General features: G+C 51.0%; 1 protein-coding gene across 19 annotated transcripts in view; it reads right to left on the reverse strand.

The window, feature by feature from the left end:
- Positions 1-201: 201 nt before the first annotated feature.
- Positions 202-26,622, reverse strand: part of Nav2 (neuron navigator 2) — a 665,125-nt gene continuing 638,704 nt past the window's right edge. For 18 of the 19 annotated variants that reach the window (XM_087211232.1, XM_087211229.1, XM_087211228.1 and 15 more), the window contains 12 exons: positions 26,459-26,612; positions 25,258-25,420; positions 24,457-24,557; positions 22,086-22,181; positions 19,697-19,865; positions 17,022-17,257; positions 14,728-14,882; positions 14,420-14,491; positions 12,788-12,984; positions 11,874-11,992; positions 6,041-6,244; positions 202-3,568 (listed from right to left, as the gene is read on the reverse strand). In XM_087211232.1, coding sequence (XP_087067358.1) covers positions 3,443-3,568; positions 6,041-6,244; positions 11,874-11,992; positions 12,788-12,984; positions 14,420-14,491; positions 14,728-14,882; positions 17,022-17,257; positions 19,697-19,865; positions 22,086-22,181; positions 24,457-24,557; positions 25,258-25,420; positions 26,459-26,612 — 1,792 coding nt within the window. In that variant the 3' untranslated portion in view covers positions 202-3,442. Of the gene's footprint in view, positions 3,569-6,040; positions 6,245-11,873; positions 11,993-12,787; positions 12,985-14,419; positions 14,492-14,727; positions 14,883-17,021; positions 17,258-19,696; positions 19,866-22,085; positions 22,182-24,456; positions 24,558-25,257; positions 25,421-26,458; positions 26,613-26,622 lie in introns of those variants that run through there. The other variant, XR_015451332.1, reaches the window with a different exon arrangement.

Below are 26,622 nucleotides of genomic sequence, written 5' to 3' on the forward strand. Positions count from 1 at the left end.
CCTGCATTTCTCACAAGCTCCACATGAATCGTGGCAACTTTGATGAGACACTGAGAAGAGGTGGGGTGTTGAGGGCACACTGGCATATCCAGGTTCGTATATGTTTTGTGGTTCCTGTCTCCAGACCAGAGTGACTTCCTCTTGGCATGACGCTGAGGTACAATCAGGTTTTGCTCTAGTACAGACGGGCCGAGCCATTCATTTGAATAAATAAGCATCAATTTTATTGAATCATGAATAATTTAAGACTGGTACAATCATCAGCTTTATTTTCTATGACGTGGGGCATGATCTCCAGCAGATCACTGGCAAATCCAGAAACCTCATGACAAATGAAAATTAAATAGGGAAGGAAGGCAGGAGGAGTGGGAGGGAGGATGGAAACATACCGTACACAAAATACTCAATTCCTAGTTTTCTCTTTAAAAATGGCTAGAAAAAATTCATCAAAATGCAGCACTTTAATCAATTATTTACAATTTCTATGTTACAATGAAAAAATGTACATCTTATAGAACATATTTCATAAACTGCTCCACTGGAAACACCTAGGTCAAAACAGCAAACCTTCCATTTAATATCCATGAAGTTAGATTATTCTTCCTTTTGAAGTAGATTCACCACAATCAAATTGGAATACACAGAATTTGGAAGTTTGAGCATTAAACAGGGAAATAAAAAATGTCCCTAAGATATGACAAAGGTCTAGGCAAGTCTTGTTCCTTGTCCCACCCTACCCCACCCCACCCCAAACCTTAAATTAAAAGTTATTCCCATCTCATTTATGGCTGGCCTGTATAATTCTTGGCAGTTTGGGAAGAAAACTTTTGGCTTCCATTAGTAACTCAACTTACATGTTGCATAGAATTTCATACTTTTCAAAATTAGCCTAACAGTAGAAAAAGGCAAAATGGAAGCATTTCAGACAGAGCCCTAAATGAGTACAAAGTCACTTTGTCAAAGGTGAGTGACACGAAAAGTAAAACTATGATCAAAATAAGAAATAGGCATATTTGACAACCCTGCTTCCCGAAGCTTTAAGAAGGGCACTGAGTTGTGAAGTCACACAAGGGCCAGTACATGGGGTCGCTGTTTGCCTCTCGGGCAGCACCAGGTACACAGGTCTTGGTTCTGAGTCTGGACCCAGTGGGAGGGAAGTCTGGGGTAAGGGGATAAAGAGAAGAGAGGGTGTCATTGAAAAAAACAAACCCCAAAGTTTCAAATAACATTTGCAGGTGTCTACTCGAAAGGTGACTGGGAAAACTGCCCATGAGGAGGAGGTCAGCTTCATTTCCTCCCAAATTCACAGTATGAGAGTGTAAGGTCATTGCTGGGAGATACATTGTCTGAGAAGGGCCAGCCTTCGGGCTTACCAGAAGGCTCAGGGTTTGGCTCCTGGCCACAGGCTAAATATGTGGTTGAAAGTTTTATTAAAAACAAAAACAGCACAAGACACACTCACACCCAGATGACTCATGAAGGCTGAGCAGAATAGAGTCTGAGTTGGCCGAGACGTGAGCAGGAACTGTGTGGAAAGGTTTTCTAGTCACCAGTTAGTGGAACACGATCCCCGGCTCCTCTCGAAGAGGAAGAGAGTAGTGTCATTCCAAGTGATGCTGAGCAGTTTCGGCCAAGATCTTATGATGAGAAAATAAAGAAAAATGCCAAGACACAAACCTTCAGAAACAGAAAGGCAAAAAATGGAATAAAACCCTGATCATTAATAAAAACACCCTCACTGGAGCCCAATAAAGATTCTCTTTATAAAGCAAAAACAAACTAAAAGATGCACCACACTCGGTGAAGAAAATCCCAGTGAGCCAAAGACCGGGCCAAAAGAATCAGCAGGGTTCTGCACACTGGGCTGGTGACGAAGGTCACTGTCCTATCAGGTTGTCAGCTGGAGGTGAGAAGAACCTAAAAACATGGAATTTTTTTTCCTTTTTCTTTTTCCCATGCTCATGCATCCACACAAATGAGTCTTAGATGAGAAAGGTCACAGCAACTTGAGGAGTTCCCCTAACGAATAGATGACTCTTTAGCCCTGTTCATTGTGATGGGGAAAAACAAAACAAAAACATCAGGCAGGCACAACACTCATGTGAAGGAACACGGTGGTTAGGACAAACCCAGTAAGGCATCGCTTCGGGAAGGGCAGCACCGAAGAGGTCAGGCAAGGCTGGCCAGACGGAGGACAGGGCTGGGCTTCCGGGAGGGGTGGCCACCCCGCCCGCCCCGCTGAGCTGGGCCACGTTGGTCGTGGGGAAAGTGCAAGTCTTCTGCGAGGTGACCTCACCACCCAACCTGAAGCTGGGGCTGGGGCTGGGGCGCCCGAAGTGTGACCTCAGCCCTCAAAGATGAGAAGGAAAGGCAAAACTCCAGGGCTCACCCCCAGGAGGAGGACATGAGCCGCCTAGCCCCAGCAGTAGGAGGCGAGTGTGTAGAACAGTGAAGAACTCAAAACCACAATGGGGCAGGACCGACCAAAGCAAAACTCAACTCCCGAGGCCCTAACTTTCACCAAAGGAGCGACTCTCACCAAGAGCGGAAGGAGAAAAATCTTCAAAAGCAAGTGAGTCAGAAAGGGAGAAACTCAACCTCATTTTACCAAGGTCATCAGGTCCCCGAAGGAGAACAATTCTCAATATACACAGTGTTTGCAGAAAAATAAAATAAAAACCAACCTGATTCATTGACACATAAAAAAAGGAACAGATACGTGCTGTTCTGCAAGGAGAGCCACACCCGCACGCTCACATTTACTCAGTCACTCACTCTCATGGATCATGGGGGGCCTGAGGGACCTGGAACGGGAGGCTGAATAGAACAGGCGAAATATCTCTCAGGCAAGGAGAGCACCATTTAAAAAACACAAAAAAGCATGATGCGTTTCCTTCTCAGCTTTCCCTGGCCCGAGCTCTGCAGTGCGGGGCCGGTGACCAAAGCCAGTGTCCCGCTGCTAGCACCAGTTCTGTGACAGGCTGGGTGGGAGGTCGGGGTGTGGCTGCAGCTGCGGGGAAGCCCTGCTGTCAACGTCACCAACTTGGCTCCTGTCCCTTCCATCTCTGGGCAGCTCCTGGCAGGACGCTGTTTGGTTTCAGAGCTTCCAGTGGGTTCTTTTTTGAACTATTTTCAACTTATTTCAATGGCGATGATCCTTTCCCGAGAGAAGTATCGTCAGTGTCTTTAGGGAGGTCACAGCAACAAGGCAAAACAAGGATTAAAGTCAAACAGAAGATAGTGCAGTTCTCACTGTGGAGGGAAGCGGACCCCAGGCAGTTGGATGAGGGACACGAGGACTCGGGGACTTGGGGCTCCTGCGGCTCGGAGGCTGCGTGTAGCCAGGCTGGCTCAGGAAGTCCTCTTCGGACGATGTGGAGAAGGATGCGGTGGAATGGGGTGAGGCAAGGAGTGGAGGGTGGGCCCCACGGCCGGGCCCCTGTCACAGAGTGGACTCCAAGGACGAGTCTAGGATGTCGTCATGGTGGCTGTTGCTGTTGGAGTCGCTGTCGTAGCTCTGGGGGCTGGAGTAGTTGGCTGCTTCCTGCAGCCGCATCAGCATGTTCATCTAGGGAACAGCAGAGAGGCATGAGCTGCAGTCGGTGTCCTCGGAGCCAGGTTCCTAGGGTTCTAAGCCTGGCCTCCTCTCTCTCCGGCTACATGACCTTGGGCAAGAGACTTAACATTCTGAGCCCTTTCCTTTACTGGTCCAGTGCAAATAATGGTAGTACCTGCCCTAGAATGTCCTAGTGCAGACAGAATTAATACGTGCGCACTATTGAAAACAAAACAGAAAGTCCTTTGTGAGTGTTACATTTTTTCCTGGGGAGGGGCACACCTTACCTGGGCATTACCCTTCGCTGGGTGAAGATGCCATCCCAGCAGCCTTGCTCTGAGAACACGGGCACCGTCTTCACTAATGTCTGGAGCACACGCCCACCTGGTGAGCAGGAAGCCCTGCCAGGGCCCTGGCTTGGACCCGGGCCAGTCTGGAGCTGCTGCCCAAGCCCCTGGGGGTGGCGGTGGGGGGAGCAAGGCTAGGAGCAGAGAGCAGGTGTCTGGATGGGGACTCTGGATACCAAATGCATTGGAGCCACCAGGCCCTCCTCTGCAGATGGGAGGACAGCAGCTTGTGTCCTGCAGGGCTGATGGAGGGGGTGGGCGAAATGTGCATTAGGCCCTGAGGAAGGGGCCGCCCTGGCACACTGGCTTCCCCCAGCTCAAAGGGAAGCTCTTAAGAGACCGAGCTTGTCGATCTTCCCTCGTCTGCATCCTGTTGGCCATGGTTTGGGATAGGAGGAATTACAAGCAACTCTTATTTTATGTACAGCTAGGAGTTGTGTGTTTGCTATTTCATACAGCAAAGAAGTCAGGGAGACAGCGCCTCCCTGGGGTAAGGCCAAGCTGTGGTGCAGCTGAGTATGAAACTCCGCTGCCCCTCAGTTGCTATGCAGCTTCCCCCAGAAGGCAGGCCAGAAGACATGACCTGGTATCCATCTGCAGAGCCACAGCAAGGGAAGAGGCGGTGCTGAAGTACAACAGACAACCCTGGGCAGATGGGATTAGCTATTCACTCATCAAACATTCTTGGTGCACCACAGCATGTGGGGCTATAAAGCCAAGGCTGTCCTCAGAGGGACTTCAGGGCCATGAGGGAAGGATTATGAAATAGAGTTATTATGGTCCTGGGCAGAGAGGAGGTACTTGGGAGAGCCCAGCACCTAACTTGGTATGTGAGGGTGGCTGGATTCCAACAGCTCACTTCTGGGGTCCTGGATTTGGAAAAGGAAGTGTTCTTCAAACGCCAGATCTTACCTAAGCACCTTCTCAGTTCAGTGTTACAAATACTTGGCTAAGAAAAGACCACTGGGGGCCAGGATTTAGCTCAGTGGTTCCGCCACCTGCTTTGCAAGTACAAGGTCCCAAGTTCAATCCCCAGTACCAAAAAAAAAAAAGACCACCTTGCAAAGTCCATTCTTTCCTCTAGATGTCCTAAATTCTGTTTTGATATATATTAAGACCCCATGAGCATGACCACACCAAAAAGACCCCTGTGGCCTTGGCTTTGCGCAGTAGTTTCCTTACAGATGCCGTCCAAAGTGTGCTTCCTTCCTCCAGAAAACCACCGTGCACACTATAAGCAGGTTGTGCTCGGTGACACAAACATGAAATCTCTTAAAAATGCAGTTCCACTTGAAATCCTCAAGGGTACCCACCTACCTTGCCTCTCTCCATAGGCCAGCACACAACACAAATCACCTATTATTATTACTTTTTAATATAGCAAATCAACTGGCCGGCTGGGACAGAACAGTGCACCAGCTGCCTTTTAATCCTGCTGCATTGCTGATGACTGTTTTCTTTCATTGGGTAATGTAGTTAATATTCTCTGCTGTGATTTTCTTTTTGCCATTGCTGCCAAAGAAGCTTGGGGCTAAATTTCAGGTATGATAATAGCCACATAACCGTGGGAGGTTTGGGTATATTCACTTCCTCCTCTTTATTTTATGGGGCTTAAGAGTGGGCAGGGCTAAACCAGCAGGATGACTATGTATGGTTCTTCCATGGGTAGAGAATGACAGTACTGATTAGCAGTGTGACCGCACCTCTCTGGTCTATGGTCTATGTGCTTTCTCATTAGGCTGGGGCTCCTGGTCCTAGGTGTGCTCGTCCTCTGTTAAGTGTTCAGAGGAGCGATGGCAGGAATGGGACAATACACATTAAGGGTGGCATCTCAATTCAAAGGGCAAATAGTAGAATAGAGACAACAGGTGTAGGGACATTTAGATGGCAAAAAAAAAAATCAAACTCTTAACCTTTGATCTTATACCAGAAAAAATTTCAGGGAGTATAAAGGCTTTGGTGAAAAACTAAAACCATGTTAGAAAATATTGGTACACATGTCCCGAGTCTTGGGGTGGACCCAGCCTTCCAAGGCTAGGCCGGGCTTAGTGACCTCAGTCCTTCTGGAGTGCCCAGAACTGCGACCGACATACAGCAGTGCCCTGGGCGCTGAGCCCTTGGGGAACAGTGGACTCACCAGCGGGTCTCCTTCAGCGTCGCTGGGGGGCACTTGTTTGCTGGAGGATCCCTCCCGCGGCACGGCGTAGCCATCGAAGCCAACATCCTCAGGTCGTAGCTGCAGCAGGGGAGGCCACTCGTGCTGCTGGGGGCTGGCTGCCCACGGGTAGGTGTCCATCACCCACTTGGCAGGATCCTCCCAGGGCGCGCGCCGTCCATACAGCTGAAAACGGGTGAAGAAGGACTCGGGCTAAGACCTCTCATGCAGCCCTGAGGTTGCACCATCTGCGAAAACTTCCCAACCCAGCATCATACTCCTGCCAGACCTCCAACCCAAGGAAGTCACCCAAGATGCAGACAGCACGAGGTGCTAAGAGAGCAGGGCCCAGGGTCAAAATGCAGGCTTGGCTGACCTGGGCTTACTCTCCACTCCGACTCACTGTCCAACTCTAACTGCTGGGCCTTTCTGGGCTGATTTGAGAAACTGGCTTCTGGGAGAAAAATAACCAGATTTGAAGCATGCCAATTTCTGTGGTGTAAATACTTCCACCATGGCCAATTTAAAACATGATACGACTGAACACGGAATCACAAAGAGGTGCCGTCAGCTTTCGTGAGGCAGCTCATGAACTCATGGGTGCACCCATCTGCGGAAGGAAGGCCTCCCACACAAGCTGGGTGCTGGGCAGTGAGAGGTCACTATGGCCTGATTCGATGCAGCCCCATCCCTCTGAGCGAGTCTGGTTCTCAGAGCCCCTCCAGTAGCCCTGGACCCTTTGCAAATCCACACCGTGGATGGAGGAGGCTGAGTGTGGGGTGAGGTTCTGAGTACTTCTCCCCATCACATGACTCTCAAAACTGTCCATAATAACCAGTTTGCTTTCAAAACAGTGAAATGTATTGTTATCACTTAGTTTTATAGGACCAACACACTATGCCTCCAAGTTCCTTTTCTTAAGACTTAAGATCTAGGGCCGGGGCTTTAGCTCAGTGGTTTCACCACCTGCTGCGCAAGCGCAAAGACCCGAGTTTGAACACTGGTACCAAAAAAAAAAAAAAAAGAGACTTAAGATCTAAAGATAGAAGGATTTGAGTGACGATTACTGGCCATTTTGAGAAACCCATACATTCTTTTTTTTGTTTTTAGGTACCGGGGATTGAACTTGGGTCCTTGTGCTTGTGCAGCAGGTGGCGAAACCACTGAGCTAAATCCCCGGCCCCCACCCATACATTCTTAAAAGAACAAAAATCTAGGTTGGAAGGAGGGTCCAGGTGAGGCTCCGTCTATTATGCAGCCTGCTGTGGTCTATGCAGGGTGCTGGGTTGCCCTGCCCTGGCTCTGAGAGGGGCATCCTGATGCGTCTTTGTCTTGTGGATGGGGAGACAGCCCCAGGGAAGAGAGAAGCCGGAAGTGGAAACCAAGCCTGTTCACCTCCATGGTCACTGATGTCCACGTGGACGAGGAAGGAGATGCTCACAGCACTGTGTTCTAAAGACACCCCCACTAGTGGGACCACAGGCGCAGAGACTGGAAGCCCCTGCACACGGGCTGCGAGGGCTCCATGCTGCAGGGCCAGCTGGGCCTGTCCAGGTGCTGCCTCTGCCCCCCGGGAATCCCACAGGAAGAGGCTGAGGACCGCAGACCAGAGGCCTGAAGTGACAAAGCCACAGCTTTCTGAGGGAGCTGGGGCCACCTCGCACTGGCCCTTATTTACAAGATAGGGGACAGGGCCCGAACAGCAAGACCAGTTGTGAAAGGTTACAGCACAGAGTGGGACTCAAACTGGAAACCAGCTTCCTTGGGTAGGCCTGCATCTCCCTACCACCGAGCAACTCCTCTCTGCACTACTATGTACTGGCAAGAGCCACGGAACTCAGCAGACCTGAAGTGTGACCATGCTGTCCTCACACATCAGCCTGGCCCTGGCTGGGCTCCCTGTTCCCTCCGTACCCGCTCTCTGAGCTGTCCCAGGCTCTCGTCTGATTTCTGTCTGGGTCACCACCCACTCTGTCCCATCCCAGATGGGCCCATCTGTGTCAGTGGCTGCTTTCTCCTCAAGACACCCAGAGCCTCCTATGACCAAGTCTTCAACCACCTTGCTGACCCAAGTACCAGCACCTTTCCAATTCAGCCTGGCATCCTGAAGGTGATGGACAGTGTGAGCAGAAAGGGTTCCAGGAAGGGGTGTGCACATGCATCGTGTGTCAGGATGGAAGAGAACAAGGAGCTCTAGGGCATATTTAGAGCTGAAGGAAGCTGCTTTAGATTAGAAATGTTCAGCTTTTCGAAGCTTCTCCCTCCAAGCTCTTCCCACTGGATCTGGGCTTCCTTTCCCCATCCTCGCCTCACTTGTGGAGCTGAACTACCCTCCTTTCTGACAGCTCCTGCTTCTGTCTCCACCCTCAGCTGCAGAAGGCTCAAGGCTGCAGAACCCCAGGGTCACAGTTCAGCAAGTCCCCAGAGACTACAGCCCAGTGGCACTCACTTTGATCTCTGACCCTAGCCCTACGTGGTCTGAGAGACTTTTGGGCTTCACAGAAACCAGACTGAAAAAGCAATCTTCTGGTCCAACTTCAGTGTACAGACAAGGAAGCTTTGGCTCAGGGAGCGGACATTGCCAGGGTCTTGGGGCAGTCTGGTAACTGACAGATGGCCCATCGCGCCCTGCCACTGGCCCCCCTCCGGGGCACCAGGTGTTTAGAGCTACTCTGCAGACTTCAGACACTTTGGCGAGTGTTTCCAATGACAACTCCAAAGGGGAACGGGACTGGGACTGAGTCATAAGACAAATGCGTATTAGGTGCAGTGAACATCATCTGTAAGAACAGCAAATATTTTTACAAGCTCCCTGCTTGCTCCTGGACATGTCCAAGTCCAGGTGATGAATGGCTGAGTAAGTACTATGGGAGCAAAGGAAATTCCATAAAGCTCCTCGACTCCACTGTAGAGCCCTGAGGGCAGCAGCACAGACAGCTGGAGAGACAGATAGACAGATAGGCAGATAGGCAGACAGGCAGGCAGGCAGGCAGGCAGGCAGGCAGGCAGGCAGGCAGGCAGGCAGACAGGCAGACAGGCAGACAGACAGGCAGGCAGACAGGCAGGCAGGCATTCATTTTCCCAAGGCAGGGAAGGAGCCTGGCATCTCCACTGGGTGAGGAAAAGGGGAATAGCAAAAGAAATTAACAGTAGAGAGAAGAGACAACTCACAGAATGGGAAAAAAAATTTTTCCAGCTGTTCCTCAGACAAAGGACTACTATCCAGAACATATAAAGAACTCAAAAAAATCAGACCCCCAAAATTAAAGAACCAGTCCAAAAATGGGCATCTGAAATAAAAAGATACTTCTCAGATGAAGAAGTAGAAATGGCAAATAAATATATGAAAAAGTGTTCAAGATCACTGGTCATTCGAGAGATGCAGATGAAAACAACACAGAGATTCCACCTCACCCCACAAAGAATGGCTGCTATCAAGAAATCATCCAATAACAAATGTTGGCGGGGCTATGGGGAAAAAGGAACCCTTTTCCACTGTTGGTGGGAGTGTAGACTGGTGCAAGCACTGTGGATATCAGTGTGGAGATGGCTCAAAAAACTATAAGCAGAGGTTCCATTTGACCCAGGTATTCCCCTTCTTAGTATCTTCCCAAAAGAATTAAAAGCTTCATACCACAGTGATATAAGCACAGCCATGGTCATAGCAGCACAGTTTGGTAATAACTAAATCTTGGAAACAGCACAAATGCCCATCAACTGATGAATGGATAAAGAAGATATGTTTTGTTTTGTTTTTTGGAGTACTGCTCTGCCATAAAGGATAAGCTTGAGATGTTTCTAGGTAAATAGATGCACCTTGAGACCATACTCTTCAGTGAAATAAATCACACTGTTCCTCCGGTGTGAGAAACTGAAAGCATAAATAAGGATCAAAATGTATAACAGATATTGGGAAATGGGAAGAAAATGTTCAAATGAAAAGGGGAATGAAGGAAGGGGAAGGGGAAGGGGGAAAGGAAGGAAAGACAAGAAAAAAAGAACAGAAGGCAAAATGGAAACAAAGCTTTTATAAATAAGGAGGGGAAGAGGGTTCAAGGGAGGGAAGGGGAATGGGAAAAAAGAGGAAGCAAGATATGCCATGTACAGGTACAAATTCCCTACGATGAATATCATTATGTATATCTAAAATGTACCAATAGAAACAAAAGTGAAGGGGAGGGAGGAGAGGGGAGAGGAGAGAAGAGGAAGAGAGAAAGAAAAGGACCAGGGCTATAGCTCATTATGAAGGCTCTGGGTTCAATCCTCAGTACTGGAAGAAAAATAAAAGAGGAGAGGAGCTTTGGAATGAAACAGACTAAAACTGGCGGTGGGAACTGCTTCTGTTGGCCAAAGGAAAGGGGAGTGGCCAGGCAGCTATTTGGGTGTGGTCCTAAGAGACTCCATTAACAAAAGCAACATTTGGTAGAGTGCTGCTAAGCAACGATTTCGAATAGGGCAGTGACTGCCCATTTGTATCTCTCTGCCTTCATGCGACACCTGTCTCAGCATGGTCTCTTGATAGAGCCATGTACAATCTCTCCTTCAATGAAACACCAGTCCTAAGAAGTACTGTGGTTTCTCTTCCAAGTTCTTTTTGCCCTGAATGCCTCTGAAGACCATGAACGCCACTACAAAGTCCAATCTTCTCCAGAATGAGCCAAATGTTTGGCAACAACAAACCCTGATGGAAGCCTTTACCTTGCACTGTCACACACATGCTCTGGGTGCACCCCACCCCTGCACCCTCCATAGTCCTGCCACTGCCCAGGGCTGGAGGAAGCAAGGCAGCCCTGGGGAACCTGGCTGCAGAGCTGGGTGTGGCATCGACCCTCTGTGCATGGTGCCTGTTAACCACTCACTGCAGGCACTGAGAGAACTTCTAAGCTGAACAGCGTAACTGTGCCACAGTGCAGTGAAACAGCAAGCTCCTGTTTAAACCCTGAGCTAAGCAAGATGTGAAGATTTTGTGCTTTCCAGCTGCTGCCAAGCAGGAGGGAGTTGGAGACTTGTGAGCCCCAGACCACCTGGGAGGGGTCCTGACATCAGGTAGCACATGCCTAGGGTTGAGGGGAAGGCTAAGCACCCGGATGGAGTTCAACTGGAAGGCACAGATTCAAATTCTAGGTCGTTCTACCTTCACTTTTGTGACCTTGGGCAAGTCACGTATTCTCTCTGAGCCTCAATGTGAAAGATAGATCAAAATAAATAAATAAAGAACTCTCAGCCTAAGTCATAAAACTAATCTGGGGCTTGAACCAAATAGCAGCTGCAAGCATACTTTGCAATCTGTGACCAAGAAACGGAAGGAGAGAAGGAAGGGGACATAAAAAGAATTAAGATATGTTCTAGGGCTGGGGCTTTAGCTCAGTGGTTCCACCGCCTGCCTCGCAAGTGCAAGGTGCTGAGTTTGATTCCCCCGTACCAAAAAAAAGGTATGTTCTGTGCAGCTACCAACTCACCACGATGAATGTAATCATTGTATACTGCACACATCTACTAATAAAAATAAGAATAAAAAAAAACTAGAAGCACTTTGCACATTTCCTATGTGAAGGGGTTCATCCATTTCTCCTGCACTTACTGTGCCGAGCACTGTACAGCCATGATTTCATTCACTCCTTGCAGCAGAATTGTCATCCCCTTGTATGGAGGAGGAGACTGAGGCACAGGGAGGCTAAACAACTTGCTTGGGATTACAGAGCTACTGAGCGGCCGAGCCAGGACCTGCAGACGCCTGGAGGAGGTGATGGAGCCACTCATCTTGTGCCTCCCACACCCAGGCAGCCTGAGGGAGCCAGAGGGCCATGCCTCTCACCTGGAGTCCTTCTCTGACGGCTTCTAGGAGGTAGGGGATGATGGAGTAGTTCCACAAGTCAGTGAACCACACTCTTGAGCCATCCACGTCGATGGGGCATGACAGGAAGAGCCGGGGGCCTAGGGACCACAGGAAAAAGAGATCAGAGCCAAGCAGCGGGTGGGGTGGGTGTCCAGAGAAGCCATGGCCTGAGCAGCGCTCACAGGAGGGTTCCCGGAGTTTCTAAGCACTGGCAGGGCTGGTGGCAGAAGCTGCTGGTGGGGGCTCTGATGGGGACAACAAAGCCCTCAGTCAGGAGACCCCTGAGAGGGGAAGGCTTCATGGAGAAGATGTGCTCTGTGGTATTGGCAACCTTGATTTGAAGAATGGAAACACACTCCGTGTCCAAGAGAACAGAACTGGTTAAGCAAACAAGGAACACTTATGTGTGATGGATTTTCAACCTTTAAAGATCATTTTAAAAACTGCCCCGACAGGGAATGCTCGAGAGACAAGGAGAAGTGGGAAGAAAGGGATACGTGGTAGACGCACACTGTGACTGCAGTGCCAGGAAGCATGGGCACATGGTAAAGGCCACAAGAAAGAAGGGGAGGGAGGCTGAACTGGTGCCAGGATGGGTGCATGACTGAGGATCTCTCTCTGCTAAATCCCTACCCTTCAGAAATGCTGACCAAACTTTTTTTCTAAGCCAAGCCAATATAACAGCATGGTGTAGGTCTAGGCAGGCCTTGGGTGGTGGGCTCATCTCTGAGCCAGTGGTCTCTGCATCAGCCTGGGCAGGACACCTCTCCTCTCCTCATCACTGAGGTCTTGGGTCCAGCCCTACCCTGAGGACAGTCTTGTGCCCTATGCTGTGCTGTCCTGGCATTGCCGCCCTCCCATCAGCCTGTTCTATCCGCCAGCCTCCCACCTACCGATGGTGACGTCAGAGGAGCTGTGAGCCTCCAGGAAGCGGTTGAGGTGATGCCAGACCTTGGGGATCCAGTCGATGATCTTGACCAGCTCCACATTCCGCACCCGCCCACTGATCTCCGTCTCCATGAGCTTCCTCCTCAGGAAGCGGCCGAGGAAACCCTTCACTGGCTCTGTGTGGTTGGCACAGAGCACCCACCTGGGGGAGGTCAGGGACAGGAGGGTCACTTTTCAACAGCGACAGTCAGCAAACGACAGCTACCCTCAACAAACAGGAAGTGTATATGCTACAACTAAAACAGGGCTCACTGCAGCACTGCCCTCACCACTGGACACTGAGTGAGCTCACAGCTCCTCACAGCACCCTACGACATGGACAGCAGCATCCTCATCTTACAGGTAGAAAGCTCCGGGCCCTGACAGGTCATGTGGCTTATCTGGGGTCACACGGCTGGTAAACAGAAGGGCCTCAATGAGAACCTGCCAGACTCTGAGCTCTACCCAGTGAGAGGCACTGCCTCTTGTGCTGATGGCGAGCCTTGAGCTGGGCTGTGGAACTCTAAGGGCAGCTTTGACACAACCCTGGGCTCCCTCAAGCTCACAGGTTAGAGGATTAAGGAGAAAGGCGATGGAGAAATGAAACAGGACAAAGCCTCAGGGAATCGGGAGAGGCTATCTTGGTGGCGAGACAGGAAGGAGCAGCCATTTAGGGAAAGGCCGGCATGGGTGTGGAGTGGGAGGCCACTGCAGCCTTTGCAGCGGCGTGGGAGAGTGTGGGCTGAGGGGAACTGCCAGAGCTCTGGGTGGCCAGGGCTCAGACCTGCCCTGCCCACTTTGGGAGCTTTCCAGATGTAGACAGAGGCAGCCCGGGAAGGGCTTCCTTCCTGAGGCTCTGTGACCTGAGGAGCATCTACAGTGCCCAGCGTGGCCTGCAGGGGGCAGAGCCACACCCAGACACACTTGCTAGGAAATGATTGTGACCGTGTACTGCAGTGTGCCAGGAGACCACCAGCACCACAGGGCATGAGAAGGATGAGCCTGTGTGACCGTTAGCAGAAAGTGTGGACAAGCCCAGGGTGAGAGGGGAGCCATGTGCTCAGCAGCCTAGAGGAGCTGACGTTGTTCAGATAGTGATAATTCACTTCTAGCAGATCCATAGAGGCTGGTGAATACCACCTGGGGGTCCCAGCCTAGGAGCTGAATTCTCAGCCTCATCTACAGGCTCAGGCAGGGGAGGCTGAGTCAGCTGGGGTGCAGGGCAGGGTGCAGGCGCTGAGCCATTCCAAGGCTAGCATGTACACAAGCTCAGAAGAAGGGCTCGATGGTCCCCACTTCCTGCTATGAGGGAGCCAGGCTCATACACGGGGACCCAGCTCTGTGGGGACATTCATGAGAAAGAGCTGCCGCTGTTCATGTTCACGTGGGACAGAGATTCTCATGCTCCTGTGGGACAGAGATGGACCACTGAGAACCTGCAGGGGCGGCAAGGAGCCTAGAGCCCTCCACGGTGGCCTCTGACACTGCTCCAGCTGCACCGGGAGCTGAGATCTGGGCTCCAGTTCCAGCTCCACCACTGCCTGGCTGCGTGAGGTCACACGAGTCCCTGAGCTCCCTGGACAGGGGGTGACACCTACCTGAAGTTATGATGCAGCTGCAGGTTGGGAGTAGAAGAGGTAGCCTGGTTCATTGTGCCAATGATGTAAGGGCTGTGGGGACAGAGGACGAGATGGGCATGAGTCACAGGCCAGCTAGAGAGCAAGGTGCTCACTGCAGCAGCCGGTGGCACCAGTGTTGAGGCAGGTGGGCCGGATACCTCCCCTCTCCGCCCTGCCGGTCGGTCTGCAGCACTTCACTACTGGCTGGCCTGGCCGCCTGCATGCCCAGCAATTCCTCAGACAGCCACGCCCTCCCCTGGGCACCTGAGTTCTGAAAGGGGCCTTACCATTTATGGTACTTGCAGTTGAGCAGCCCGTTGAAGATCTCGCCCAGGGAGCTGACGTGGTGCAGGTTGTCCAGGATGATGACGAGGGGCATGTCCACCGCATTGTTCTCGCTGTTGCACTGGTCGGCAAGGTTGGACAGGTACTGGCGCAGTTCCTACGGAGGCCGGGAGGGCAGGAGAGCAAGCTGGTGAATGTGTTTCTAGGGAGACGCTCGTGCTTGGGGCCTTCATGCACCTTCATCGAAGGTGCCACGCTGAGGGCACAATCCGAGCACCGCCTGCTACAGGCCATTGGCTTGGTGCTCAGGGGAGGCTGGGTGGGCAGGGGATGATGAGAAGGCCCACACCCTGCACAGGTAAGGCCGCGAGTCCTTCCAGTACCAAGCAGACAACTGCTGCACAGGCACATTTTAAAATCCCTGTTCTGACACTTCTCTAGAAAAATGACTGCTTGTTATTCCTTATTACGGCAGCCTCCCAGCGGGTTCCTGCTGGGTCCCTCCTCCACCTCTACATCCCCACAGCACCCGCCGAGGAGCTGCTTACATAGCAGGCTTCGATAATTCAGTGCATGAGGCCCCGGCTCACATGAGCAACGCTGACTAGTGCTGGGCAGACACTCGATCCCCACCGGGTGAGATGAGAGGGTGTGCCCAGGGGACCTTGCAATGTCCCGGGAAGGGCAGGCTTCGAGGGTGACCCTGCAGGCAGGCGGGGCCTTGGCTCAGCTGGGACTGGAATGCGGTCCAGCTGGGGTCAGGGACACTCATCAGGAGATGCGGAGCGAGAAGAGGGAGAGAAGGGGTACCAGGGCGGAAAAGGCTGAAGGATGAGTTGAGGACATGCCGGAGAAGCCAGAATGGCTGCATGTTAGCAGCGGCCAGCATCATGTGGGCACAGACATGTGACCTTCTGCAGCCGCATAAGCTCGTGAAGGGTCCACGGTAGAGATGGAGAAGCTGCTGCAGCACATGGGTCAGGTGACGGGCCTAGCACTGCACTGTGGGCCCGCAGTGGGCGGGGTCAGACTCGGGAGCCTGTCCTGGTGCGTCTTCACCACACCGTCCTGTTCTAGGCCCTGGTCTCACTGCTCACAGGGTGGTGCCTCCTCTATCTCCTATACGTACACACTCACCCCAGGCCTCCCTTTTAAGTCAAAATGTGGATTTTGTGAGTAACAGAGAAAGCTCAGCTTCTTACTCCTTCTTTCATCCCTCTGCGCTGAAGGTTCTTGGCCCCAGGCACCAACAAGCATGGAGCTCCTGGCTCCCCAACCCATGGTGCCCTTGCTCTGCCCTTCCCCACTGTGCCAGTGGGGCACAGCTGGGAGAGCGCCCTGGCCAGGGCAATGCAGGGGACTGAAATCCAGCCTGGGCAGCCATGGCAGCTACACACCTGGGTCCCCTCCCGACCCATCTGCTGAGGCTTTTCAGCTAAGAGCGCCTCTCGCTGTCCTGCCCTTACTCCAAACCCACACGGGGAGCCTGCGCATGGTGCAGGGTCTGGGCCCCACACAAGCTATGGAAACAGAGCACCTGGGAGTGAGGTCGAGGACTCGCAAGGCAGGGGACCCCTTCCTATTTGCTTACGGCTCTCTGGTGCCTCTGCACAAAGCCAGCCAGAATGAGTGACCCAGCTACACTCACTGCAGAACAGGGCTCGGAGGACACTTCACAGCCCGGGCTGGGCCGGGTCCAGTGCCATCCACCCTGGTGTCCACTGCTTGCTGGGGAGCAGGATGCAGCCTACTTGCTGACTGCAGGGCTCTGGACCCAAGTCCAGCTTCGCCACTTAGTACCATCTGAGTGAACTGGGGCACCAGTCTGCCTCAAGCCTGTCTCTTCCCTTGTAAAATGGGGACAGTGACAACTGCTCCCTTGAAGGGACCACTGTGAGAAGGCTAGTGTGCTGTCCTATTTTCACTGCCCACAGTGAAAATGTGAGGTGTTTGTTGTTATGATTGGTATTGAGTTATTGCTGTGTCACAAAACGTTTTGTTTTGGAGAAACAGTAACACGTGATAGGCACATAATGAATTCTTGGTAAATGGAGGTGGACAAGTCTGGGGGAGCTTCAAGAACTCGTAGCCTGAGCATCGTAAATGAACTAGATAAATTTCCCCACGGATGGGAAGATCTGAGTTAAGCATTTTCTGCTCACCCCATTCCATCCTCCATCCCCTGGCTTTTTATACAGGGGAGCTTGTAGGAAACGCTCTTTTCCTATCAGGACAGAAGTAGCTTCTTGGTTCTGAAAGGGATCAACATGCAGCAGCCTCAGAGTGTCCTCCTCACCTTGCTGGATTTATGGTCCACGTTGAAGGTGGCGATAACCCCATCTGTCAGCTCCCGTCCCTCTCGAAGCACCACGTACTCTGACAGCCGGTTGGCCAGGTAGGTTTTGCCTGTGCCGCTGGGGCCAGAGAGGATGATCCGCCGGTGCTCTACCAGCAGGGACACGTAGCGCTGCAGGATGGGCTTGGGGATCAAGGACTCGAACACCAGCGAGTCCAGGCTGTTTTCCGCGAGCCCTGTGTTTGAGAGACAGGACGTGTTTGAAGCCCGGTAGAAAGGGTAGCTCTGTACGCGCCTAACTGGGACTGCCGAGCCCGAGGTGATCCTTTCCCTGGCAGCACACTCACCTCAAGTGGCTGCCCCTGCAGGTACACATGGCCACCACTCCAGGAAGCCACCACCCCGGGCATCAGTGACTTGCGCTTCTGGCCCATCTTGTAACTTTCTCAGCTTCAACAATACTGCCTCTTCCTCTGTTCTCTCCCGCCCACCAGACACCCCTGCCCCCCACACTTAGACGACAGTGAGGAACCGGACAAGAGGGATTCATTTGATTTTGGAAAGTGAATGCTGGCAAATCTGGGCGGAGATGTTGCATATGGAGAAGTCTGATCCTCAAGATCATCCAGAGGGAATTTATCCTTCCCCTGTCCTGCCTGGGACCACTTCCTGAACCAGGGTTGTTGGCTTTAAAAAAGAGCCATTTTCTGGTTATTATTCTCAACAGAAGATCCATTCAAGGGTCCGCTGTCCAGAACCTAAGGTAATTCTATTTAAAAAATCCCCTTCTAGGGGGCTTCAATTCTGTTTCATAAGAGCATCTTCCTTATCCAAAATTACTCACTGTAAGCAAATGTCCACGAATACATTTTTGTACTGATATCTAATTCTCCCCCAACCAAGATTATAGATAGCACTAACATAGATAGCACTGACTGCTCCATACTGTCCATGATGAAAGCCCCCAAATGCCTTATCTGCTGGGACAGGCCAAAGATCTTTCTACTGTTGAAGTCAATCTAGTCTCTCCTGGCTCAAAGCTGGATGCAAAGTGTGTAATGGGGGGTTCGGAATCTAAATTTAATAACGATACTACTACTAATAACCACAGGGACTAATTACTAAGATACTCTCTGCATATGTGCTGCTGTTTCCTTCGCTCTTTAGCCCTAATACCCTCAGGGAGTGGCGATCTTGGAATGAGAAGTCACCCCCTCCCTCTGGTTCCACTGAGGTGAATCGCTGCAGCCCACAGATCTCTTTCAGCTCAAACTCTCGGGTGGTTTTGAGTGCTCTAAAAGCCTAAGTTTCAAGCATCACAGGAAAACACAAGAGTCAGGTGTCAGTGAAATATAAACCTGAGCTGATTCCTCCAGATGCTCAAACTTGATGTGCTGACAGCCAGCAAATAAGGACCAGGCTCCGGGGAGAGTGGCACGTTCCTCCAGAGGCAGAGAATGGCGTCACTGTCATTGTTTTTTACCTCTCAGGGCTTGTAATGCCCACCTGGAAAATGAGTGAGGAACAACGCATGTCTGGCAGCATGGGTGAAATGCAGTGTGAGCCTGGATGTAAAAGGCTGTCCTTTAAGGACTGTTCAAGTACCTAGATCGAGACTCCTAGATTCCCCAGCTCTCTGAGCCTATACCGTACATGTCGCCTAATGATACAGCTATATTTGAGTTGGTTTCTGTCACTTGTAGTTCAAGGGCACGACTGTGGAATTTCACTTGCCAGCAGGCCTGGGTGAGGCCTCTGCTGCAATGCACCACTTGTAATCAGCAAAATGGGATCTTGATCCCTGCCGATGGGCAGACTGGGCTGCTTTTGGAAAACCTACCAGCCAGAAAATAAAATTCCTATGGAACAACTCCAAAATCACAGTAAAAACTGCAGACGAATCAGTGCCTTCCGAAGTTGTAAGAAATGCCATAATCCAAGGCTGCGCCTAGTTCAGTGTTCAGCAGTCTGTAACTCAGGTGGCTCATAACACACGGAAATAAATGCGTCTTGCAGCCACACATATGTGGAGCAGACTGGGTTACAGAGGCTTTTTAACAGCAGGAGCCGGGATATTAAAGGACCAGTGTACATAAGCCCCTGGCCCCAAATCCAAGTGAGGATAATGACGCTGTTTCCCATACGCATTTGGCTGTGAAGTATTTTTCCCCCTTGTGCAACTTTGAAACTCAGGGTTCTGTGGACCACACTTTGGCCTGGGGCTTCACATCCTTGGGCAGGGAGGCAGCGGAAGCTTAGGGAGCACCAAGCACGGGCAGGAGGTCCACCAATTTGTTAGGATTCTCCGAGTGGTAGCTCGTAGCCTATGGCACGTCGTGGTTTCCTCATCTACAGAGCGGGACTGCATCCAAAGCTTGCTAGCAAGAACCATTTCAATGGGGTTATGAAGGTTTCATCATCTCACAGTCATAGGCTAATGAGACCTTTTGATATTTAATTTCAACAATAAACTGATTTGTTTCTGATGGTAGTTAAAAAAGCTAAAGACATTCAACTTTCTTAGGTAAGAGTTAATTGTGGTCGAAGGAGAAAAAAAATAACCAACCTACATAGACACGCACAAACAGAACCACGTCCACAATTTCCTGGGCCACGTCACAAAGCTCCTACATGATTCCAGAAAGCCCCACCCTCTGCCACCACCAGCCAGGTACCTCTGACGCTCACGGAGACGGTAGTGTTCTCGCCCACCAGGTAGCCGCAGGGGAGGAGCTCGGGGGTCTCAGAACCGTTGCTTCGCTTGATTTCCCCAATGCTGTAGCCGAGGACACTGTCTGAATTCAGCCCCAGCTGGCTCACGGGGTCCACGTGGATGATGTACTCCTGGGAGAAGTAAAGGAGGTGGCACAAGGCTGCCTGCGACTCTCGCTGTCAGGGGGTGATTTGCGACCACACCCCCTGTGTCAGCTCAGCCCTGGGACGAGAGCAGAGCACCGACTCTATGGGGATCGAGCCTGGGTATCCATCCCAGGTCTCTTCCAATACAAATGCATCTGGTTAGGGCTGAGGGGGGAAAAAATAAACCCCCAACAAGACTGCAAACGTTTAGTCTGGAGGAGCCAAGCATGGAAAGGCGAGGCTTCTTTTCCTAAGTTCAGCCAAAGTCTTGCAGGCATCAGGGCGTGCGAGGGTGCTGGGAAATTCCTGAAAATGTAATTCTGACAGGAAATCTCTCCACCGGCCTCTTCAGAGTAAAAGACCATGCTGATAACTAACAGCAACACCCAAGGCTGCTAGACAAAAGCAGTTGTACCACTGTTAAGGGGAAAATGTGCGCTGTATTTGCACAGTGTTCCCTTGTGGATGACCAGACGGCTTTGGGTCAGTGGGCATGAACTAAGGCGCAGGTACCCAGATAACATTGGAGGTGAGTCCCAGGAGCAGGACAGAAAGGTCTAGTTCCTTAGGTACCACAGCGATGCCCCAGAAACCCAGGCTGTTCTCTGTCTGGCTGGCTGTCTTTCTCTCTTCTTTGCAGCATTAGGGATCAAGCCCAGGGGTTCTCTACCACTCAGCTACATCCCAGCCCTTTTTTCGTTTTGAGACTTAGTATTGCTAAGTTGTCCAAGCTGGCCTCAGACTTGGCATCCTCCCGCCTCAGCCTCCTGAGTAGCTGGGATTACAGGCATGCACCAGCACAACTGTGTTGTCTTTCAAATCCATGGCAGACTTAAAGGCAAAGCTAAGTAAGGTTTTGGCAGAGGTAGCAGAATTGTTCTGTCCTAAGGCATTCATGTCTCTTGCCTGGTCACATTTCTAGAGCCCTGCTGGCCAAAATAGAGAACAATTTTTGGTCAAGGAACAGAATTTTCTCCATGTGAAGCCACCTGGATCTACTTGCTACAGAGTCAACGGTGAATGGGTCATGTTTTAATGTCAGACTAACTATACTAGACCCTCGGTCTACTTCTTAGATCAGTGCCCTAACCTGAGTCTCCCTTTCCTCAACCTTTTTTTTTTTTTGGTACCGGGGATCGAACTCAGGGCCTTGTGCTTCCCTTTCCTCATCTTTAAATGGGGGAAATAAAGGGCTCAGCAAGGTTGCAGGTGCAGAAAAGTGGGCCACTACGACTATTCAGGCGATCTGATGAATGAACACCGATGGCTGCTGATGTACTATAGGACAACAGAGAAAAGGACAGGCACCTGTGTCCTGAAGACTGGTAAGGGGCTCTTCAGTTAGAGCCCTAAGCATCGCCAAACCCCTAAAGTGACCATTCCTCTTCTCCCCCATTCTCCAGATCTCTGGGAGGACACCTGATTTCCCAGGCCCTGCAGCTCCAGGCCGGGTCCAGTCTGCTTTCTGCCAGGCTCACGTGTGTATCCCAGTGACCTGAGGCTTCCATGTAACTATTTTATGTACGTATGTGAATACTTACATGCCAGCATTTTCAATAATTCGATAAAGTCTTTGTGGCCACTCAAACAAAGAAAATGGAGAAAAGGACCCAAAAGCTTCTTCCAAATCACCTTTCATTCCAAGGTTTGCCTTGGTATTTATTAGTCGTTGCCCCTGTGGCGGGCACCCAATGCACTGTGACTGACAAGATGAGCAAGATCATCGCCAGCACCCTTGACAGTGGTCATTGAGGGACATGACTGTCCTCTGTAGCACAAACCAGAGTGTCCGAAGCATCGGCACAGGGTTCTGGGCACAGTGGAATATGCCAACCTCTGCCCCCAAAATGAAGCACTGAAATGTGCTTCTCAGCTCTGGCCACAGGTGACAGACTCCAAAGCAGATTTAAAGCATACAATTATAGGGTTAAAGGGGAAAGGGGACATGAGCAGTTCATGGGAGAGGCTGGAATCGCCGGCCAAATGCCACTCATGAGCTGGTGAGCCACTGCCGAGAGCAGGCAGCAAAGCCTGGCCCATCAGTCTGTACTGCCCACCGCCCTTCAGAGCCAGCTACACAAGGACACGAAGGAGGGGCAGGACAGACGCATGGCCAAGTTCAGGACGGAGCCACCTCCTCCCTCCCTCCCCAGCCCGGCCTGGCCCGGCCCGGACCCACACTGCAGCTTCCTCCTTGGCACTTACTTTGAAGAGCCGTCTAACCACCCCGTCCAGCACATCCCACTTGGTCTTGCCACTAACACCAATGCAGCCGATCAGAAAGAGGTGTGGCCTGGAATCCTAAGGGCAAGGAAATGCAGGCAGGTGAAAAACAGCGGATCCTTCTGACACGGTTCAGCAGAGGACTCAGGCTGCCTTAGGCGTCCACCAGTGCTGAGAGGGGAATGAAAGCCCTACTTGTTTCAACACCAGGCATAACTTAGACGGAATGCAATTCCCTTAAGACCTTTCCTCACTCTTCTGCTAAAACTGCAATGGGCCAGGAAGACAAAAACATCTTGCCTGGAACCTGGAACCCTCTGTTAAGTGCATACCTTGCACAGTGCACAGGTCAGACACCCGTTGTCTGGAATCCTCTCTGACCTCTGCCAAGCCTGGTTTAAGAACTCACCTCTTCCAGGAAGTCTTCAGTGATTAAATCACCTGGCTCAGAGCTTATGCTGCTTCACAGGTTCTGGACACAACTCATACATAATGATATCTTCTGTATATATTTATAACTCATATATAATGAGTTATTCTGCTTATATTTAGTTTGGGCTATTTCTGTCTTTTTTTTTTTACATATATATCAAGTTTGGGTCCTTGCTAGATTTTGAATTTCAGAACATAATGTGTTTTTATTTCCATTTTAACTTTACTTTTCTCTTCTGGGAGGCTTTTAAGTAACATTTATTATTTTCTTCTTATTAAAAGTTAAAACATGTTCAACTTAGAAAACGAGTGAAGCTCTGGGAAGACTGCCAAAAAGTAATCCTTTTTTCTACTTCTTTTGCATCTCTGCCTACACATCGATCATTGACAAGCGGACAGAACATTCCATTCTGCTGATTTTTTGAGTATCTCCCATGCTCATAAGGCCAAGGTTAGGAAAGGGTGGGGTGGGAAGGGAGGTAGAGGCATACAGCAGGTAAGCAAACTCAGCAAAGAAAAGAGCACCAGCCTTTTAGCAAGGTGACCTGACCTGGGCTTGCTCTGCGGCCTCCAATAAGTGATATTTGAGTCCTGAGTTTTGCAGCGGTAAGATGCAGCTAATAACTCCTGGTCAGCCAATCTCACCCGGATGCTGTAGTGACCCAGACCTGTTGCAACTGTTTGAAACTTTGGAAAAATGCAAGCTCTATGGGTTCATGCTGATGATCCCTAGAATTGGTGACATTCCCAGGTGTCTCCCACATTTACTGCAAGAACACTGCGGGAGTGGAATTCTCCCCGACAGCCCACCACTCCTTTAGCCAGGTTCTGAGACTGGAGCTATGTGGTGTCTCTTTCTAGGCTAGATGACACGAAAGCCCCAAATTCTGGACTTCTCCCTTCAGCGAGGCTAACAAGCTAGCCACACGGGGGAAATTGTGGCAGAGAAAAGCCTGGCTTTTTTTTTAGACACTGCGCCTATGGGCATTGCAGGTTCCTCAGCTGCTGGAAAGGATACTAGCATATTGGCTAGAAATGCTAAGAAATAAAAAACCAAAAATAGGAAGGGACTTGAAATCATGACTGGGGTGGGCACCTCCCACTTACTTATTAAGCCAAGGTAACCGAGAGCATGTTGGGATTTAATCTCTGACTAAGACACAACCCCATATCTACTGTGGAGCTCAGCACGGGCTTGGGAACATGGGGCGCCCCACCAGCTCCAGTCAGCCCTCCGTGGGAGCCCTGGAGTTGTGGGCCTCTCTAGGTGCCCACTGCCCACAGCCTGGTGCTCTTGACCAGGTGGGATCAGTCATCGTATTCCTGTGCCTTATGAACTAAATGCGCTTAAGCTGCCTTGGAAATGCGTGGGGAATAAATTAAATTCAGAAAAGCCATCTGGAAGGATGCTAGTGGCCTGTTAATTGCAGGAAAGTGTGACGCGGGGCTGTTTTTAGTGCGCTTTATTAGACTCTCAATTCAAGAATAAAGGAAATGCCATCCGTTCACCTCAACCGTCAAATGGCTGCTGGGATGAGGGCTACAGTAGTCTCCGCTTACCCAAGGTTTCTCTTTCCGTGTTTTAGTGGCCTCGGACATCGCAGTATGTTCCAATTGTTCTATTTTGTTATTAGTTGTTGTTAATCTCTTAAAGTTCCACATTTACACACTCAATTTTATCACAGATATGTACATAGGAAAAGACATCACACATGTTGGGTTGGTGCTATCCGATGGTTCAGGCATCTGCTGGGGTCTGGGACTGTGTCTCAGATGAGTAAGGGGGGACTACTGTATTCAGAAAAGTATTAGTAGGATTTCCAAGTCACCTCAGGTGAAACAGTATCACGAAGAAATCACTAAGCTAGTTAGTTCTACCTGGGGAAGGGTCAGGCAGAGCAGGGAGAGGGATCCAACTAACCTCCTTCCACTTCATTTCCTCCTGAAAGCTGACAACTATCTTAACATGCCTGCCTCCTTCCTTCCGAGCCGAGCATTCACCAGTGTCATCCAGCAACATGTCTGCGAATGGAAAACATCAACAGCCTTAGGCACATGGGGACAGCAAAGCCGGCTTCCTGACGCCCCCGCTGCCGGTGGGCCCAGCAGCGGGACAAACCAGGTGTGGGGGTGCAGGGGAGGGGGTGGGGAGGAGGGCAGAATGGAGGATGATCACAAAAAACCACAGTGGACCAACCAAGGAGCCAGCAGGCTGACGATGCATCTTGCTGAATGGATGTGTGAGGGAGACTCAACCAAAACAATAATAGCAACAGCAGCATCATGGATAAAAAAGAAAAGCATCAGCCTCGATATGCTCACAAAGAAAACCCAGCTCATGTTGGCTGATGATGGAATCCATCCTGAAGGCAGGAAGGTCACGGGCCAAGCCACTGCCCGACAGGGGACCTGCTACCATGGGGAGGAGTATGCAGCATTCTGCTAGCGGGTCAGCTCTTAAAATGGATCAAACAGAACTCAGCGTGGTGGGCGGGGTTCCAAGCACACGGCTTGGAGAACTGGGGTGCTGGAGCAAAGCATGAGAGTGCTCTCGCGGCTGGGCTTATGTTGGTAGCAGACGCACACCCAGGCACACACACCCCAGCGCACACACGCCTGCTGCCTCTGTGTCATCTGCTGATCCTTTTCTCCTGGGCTCCTGCCCCGAGACCAGAGTGCCAACTGCAGGTCCCAGCCTGCCCCAGCTCCGCGAGCCACTCACCCAGGCTGGTCGACTCGGTGAGGTTCAGGCTGTGCTGGGAGAGGCCCAGCGACTGGCGAGGGGACACGGAGATGGATGCCTGGGAGGGTGCCCGGCTGCAGCCGCTGCCCTGAGACTCCAACTTCAGCCGGTCATTCTCAGCTTTGAGCTTCTCGATTTCACTCTGCAAAGAGTAGAGGTGGAAACTCTTGGTAAGTGGATGTAATAGGAAAAAGGAAGATCTAAAATTCCCTGCAGAAACTAGGGGTCTTGCCCAGCCGAGGTAAGTGACATGCACAGAGATTCGCCTTTTGCTGCATACACAGATGGGCCTGGTAGGCCAGTCACCGTCATCCTTCCCGGAGAACTGGGCTTTGAAAAGCAGCTCTGAGAAGCTTGGCATTCCCAGCATCTGCTGCATGGAATCTAAGAGTTTGTGAAACTGGGTTTGCCAGGTTTCTTTACTGCAGGACTTCTCAGAGCCTTTCATGAGCTGTTCTTTGAGAATCTAAGAGGCACTTATTTCTCAAATGCATGTGATGAAGGAACTCTCCTGTCACAGATCCTCCCATGGAAAGAGCATTCCAGGGATCACCTTTGGGAAACGCTGCTCTCCTGGGAGGTTCCTGTTAGCACATCCCACAGGAGTCCTTCATTCTGTGAATATTTATAAAGAACTTAGTGTGTGCAAAGAAGATGTTATAGCCAGAGGATACAAAATATATCTCAGAAGATCTGGACATCATCTCTCCATGACAGATGAGGGAGAGCCTGTAAGAACAAATCTACAGTCATATTCCGGGGAGGGAATGACCTGCAACTGCAGGACCTGCAAAGGTTTTGTATGGGCAGAGGCATCAGGCTCGGCTCTGGGGAAGAGTCCAATACAGAAGTGCCCAGGGCCTGCAGAGGGAGCAGTCTGGGCTACACCTGGCCCAGGCAGAATGTAAGAAGCAGAGCAGGGGAGAGCAGGGTGGATGAGGAGTGAAAAGGACCCACAGAAGGCTCGAAGGCCGGCGAAGGGGACCACGCTCCAAGCAGGAGGGTCAGGATCACTCTTGAACATTCATGAGACCAGTCAGAACAATATGTGGACATAACTGAAAGAGAAAGCGGAGGGGGCTCCCAGATTCTAATGCAGCCCTGGGGCCTGGCAGAGAGCAGCTGCCTGGGGCTCCTTCCTTGAAGTCTTTAGGGTCTGTGCCCTGTCCCTGGCTCTTACCTGCATCCTATTCATGGCATCCCGGAGCTGGTCGAGCTGGTGGGCAGAGCTGAGGGCTTCCAGGCGGATGTCTGTCAGCTTCATCTCCTTGTCTCTCAGCTCGTTCCGGAGCTGCATGACCGTCTCAGCTTCACTATCCATGCACTCTGAGATTCTAGGGCAAG

Source organism: Heterocephalus glaber, unplaced genomic scaffold, assembly GCF_053883595.1.
Source record: "Heterocephalus glaber isolate CG9 unplaced genomic scaffold, H.glaber_assembly_v1.0 deba00001428, whole genome shotgun sequence".
NCBI lineage: Eukaryota > Metazoa > Chordata > Mammalia > Rodentia > Bathyergidae > Heterocephalus > Heterocephalus glaber.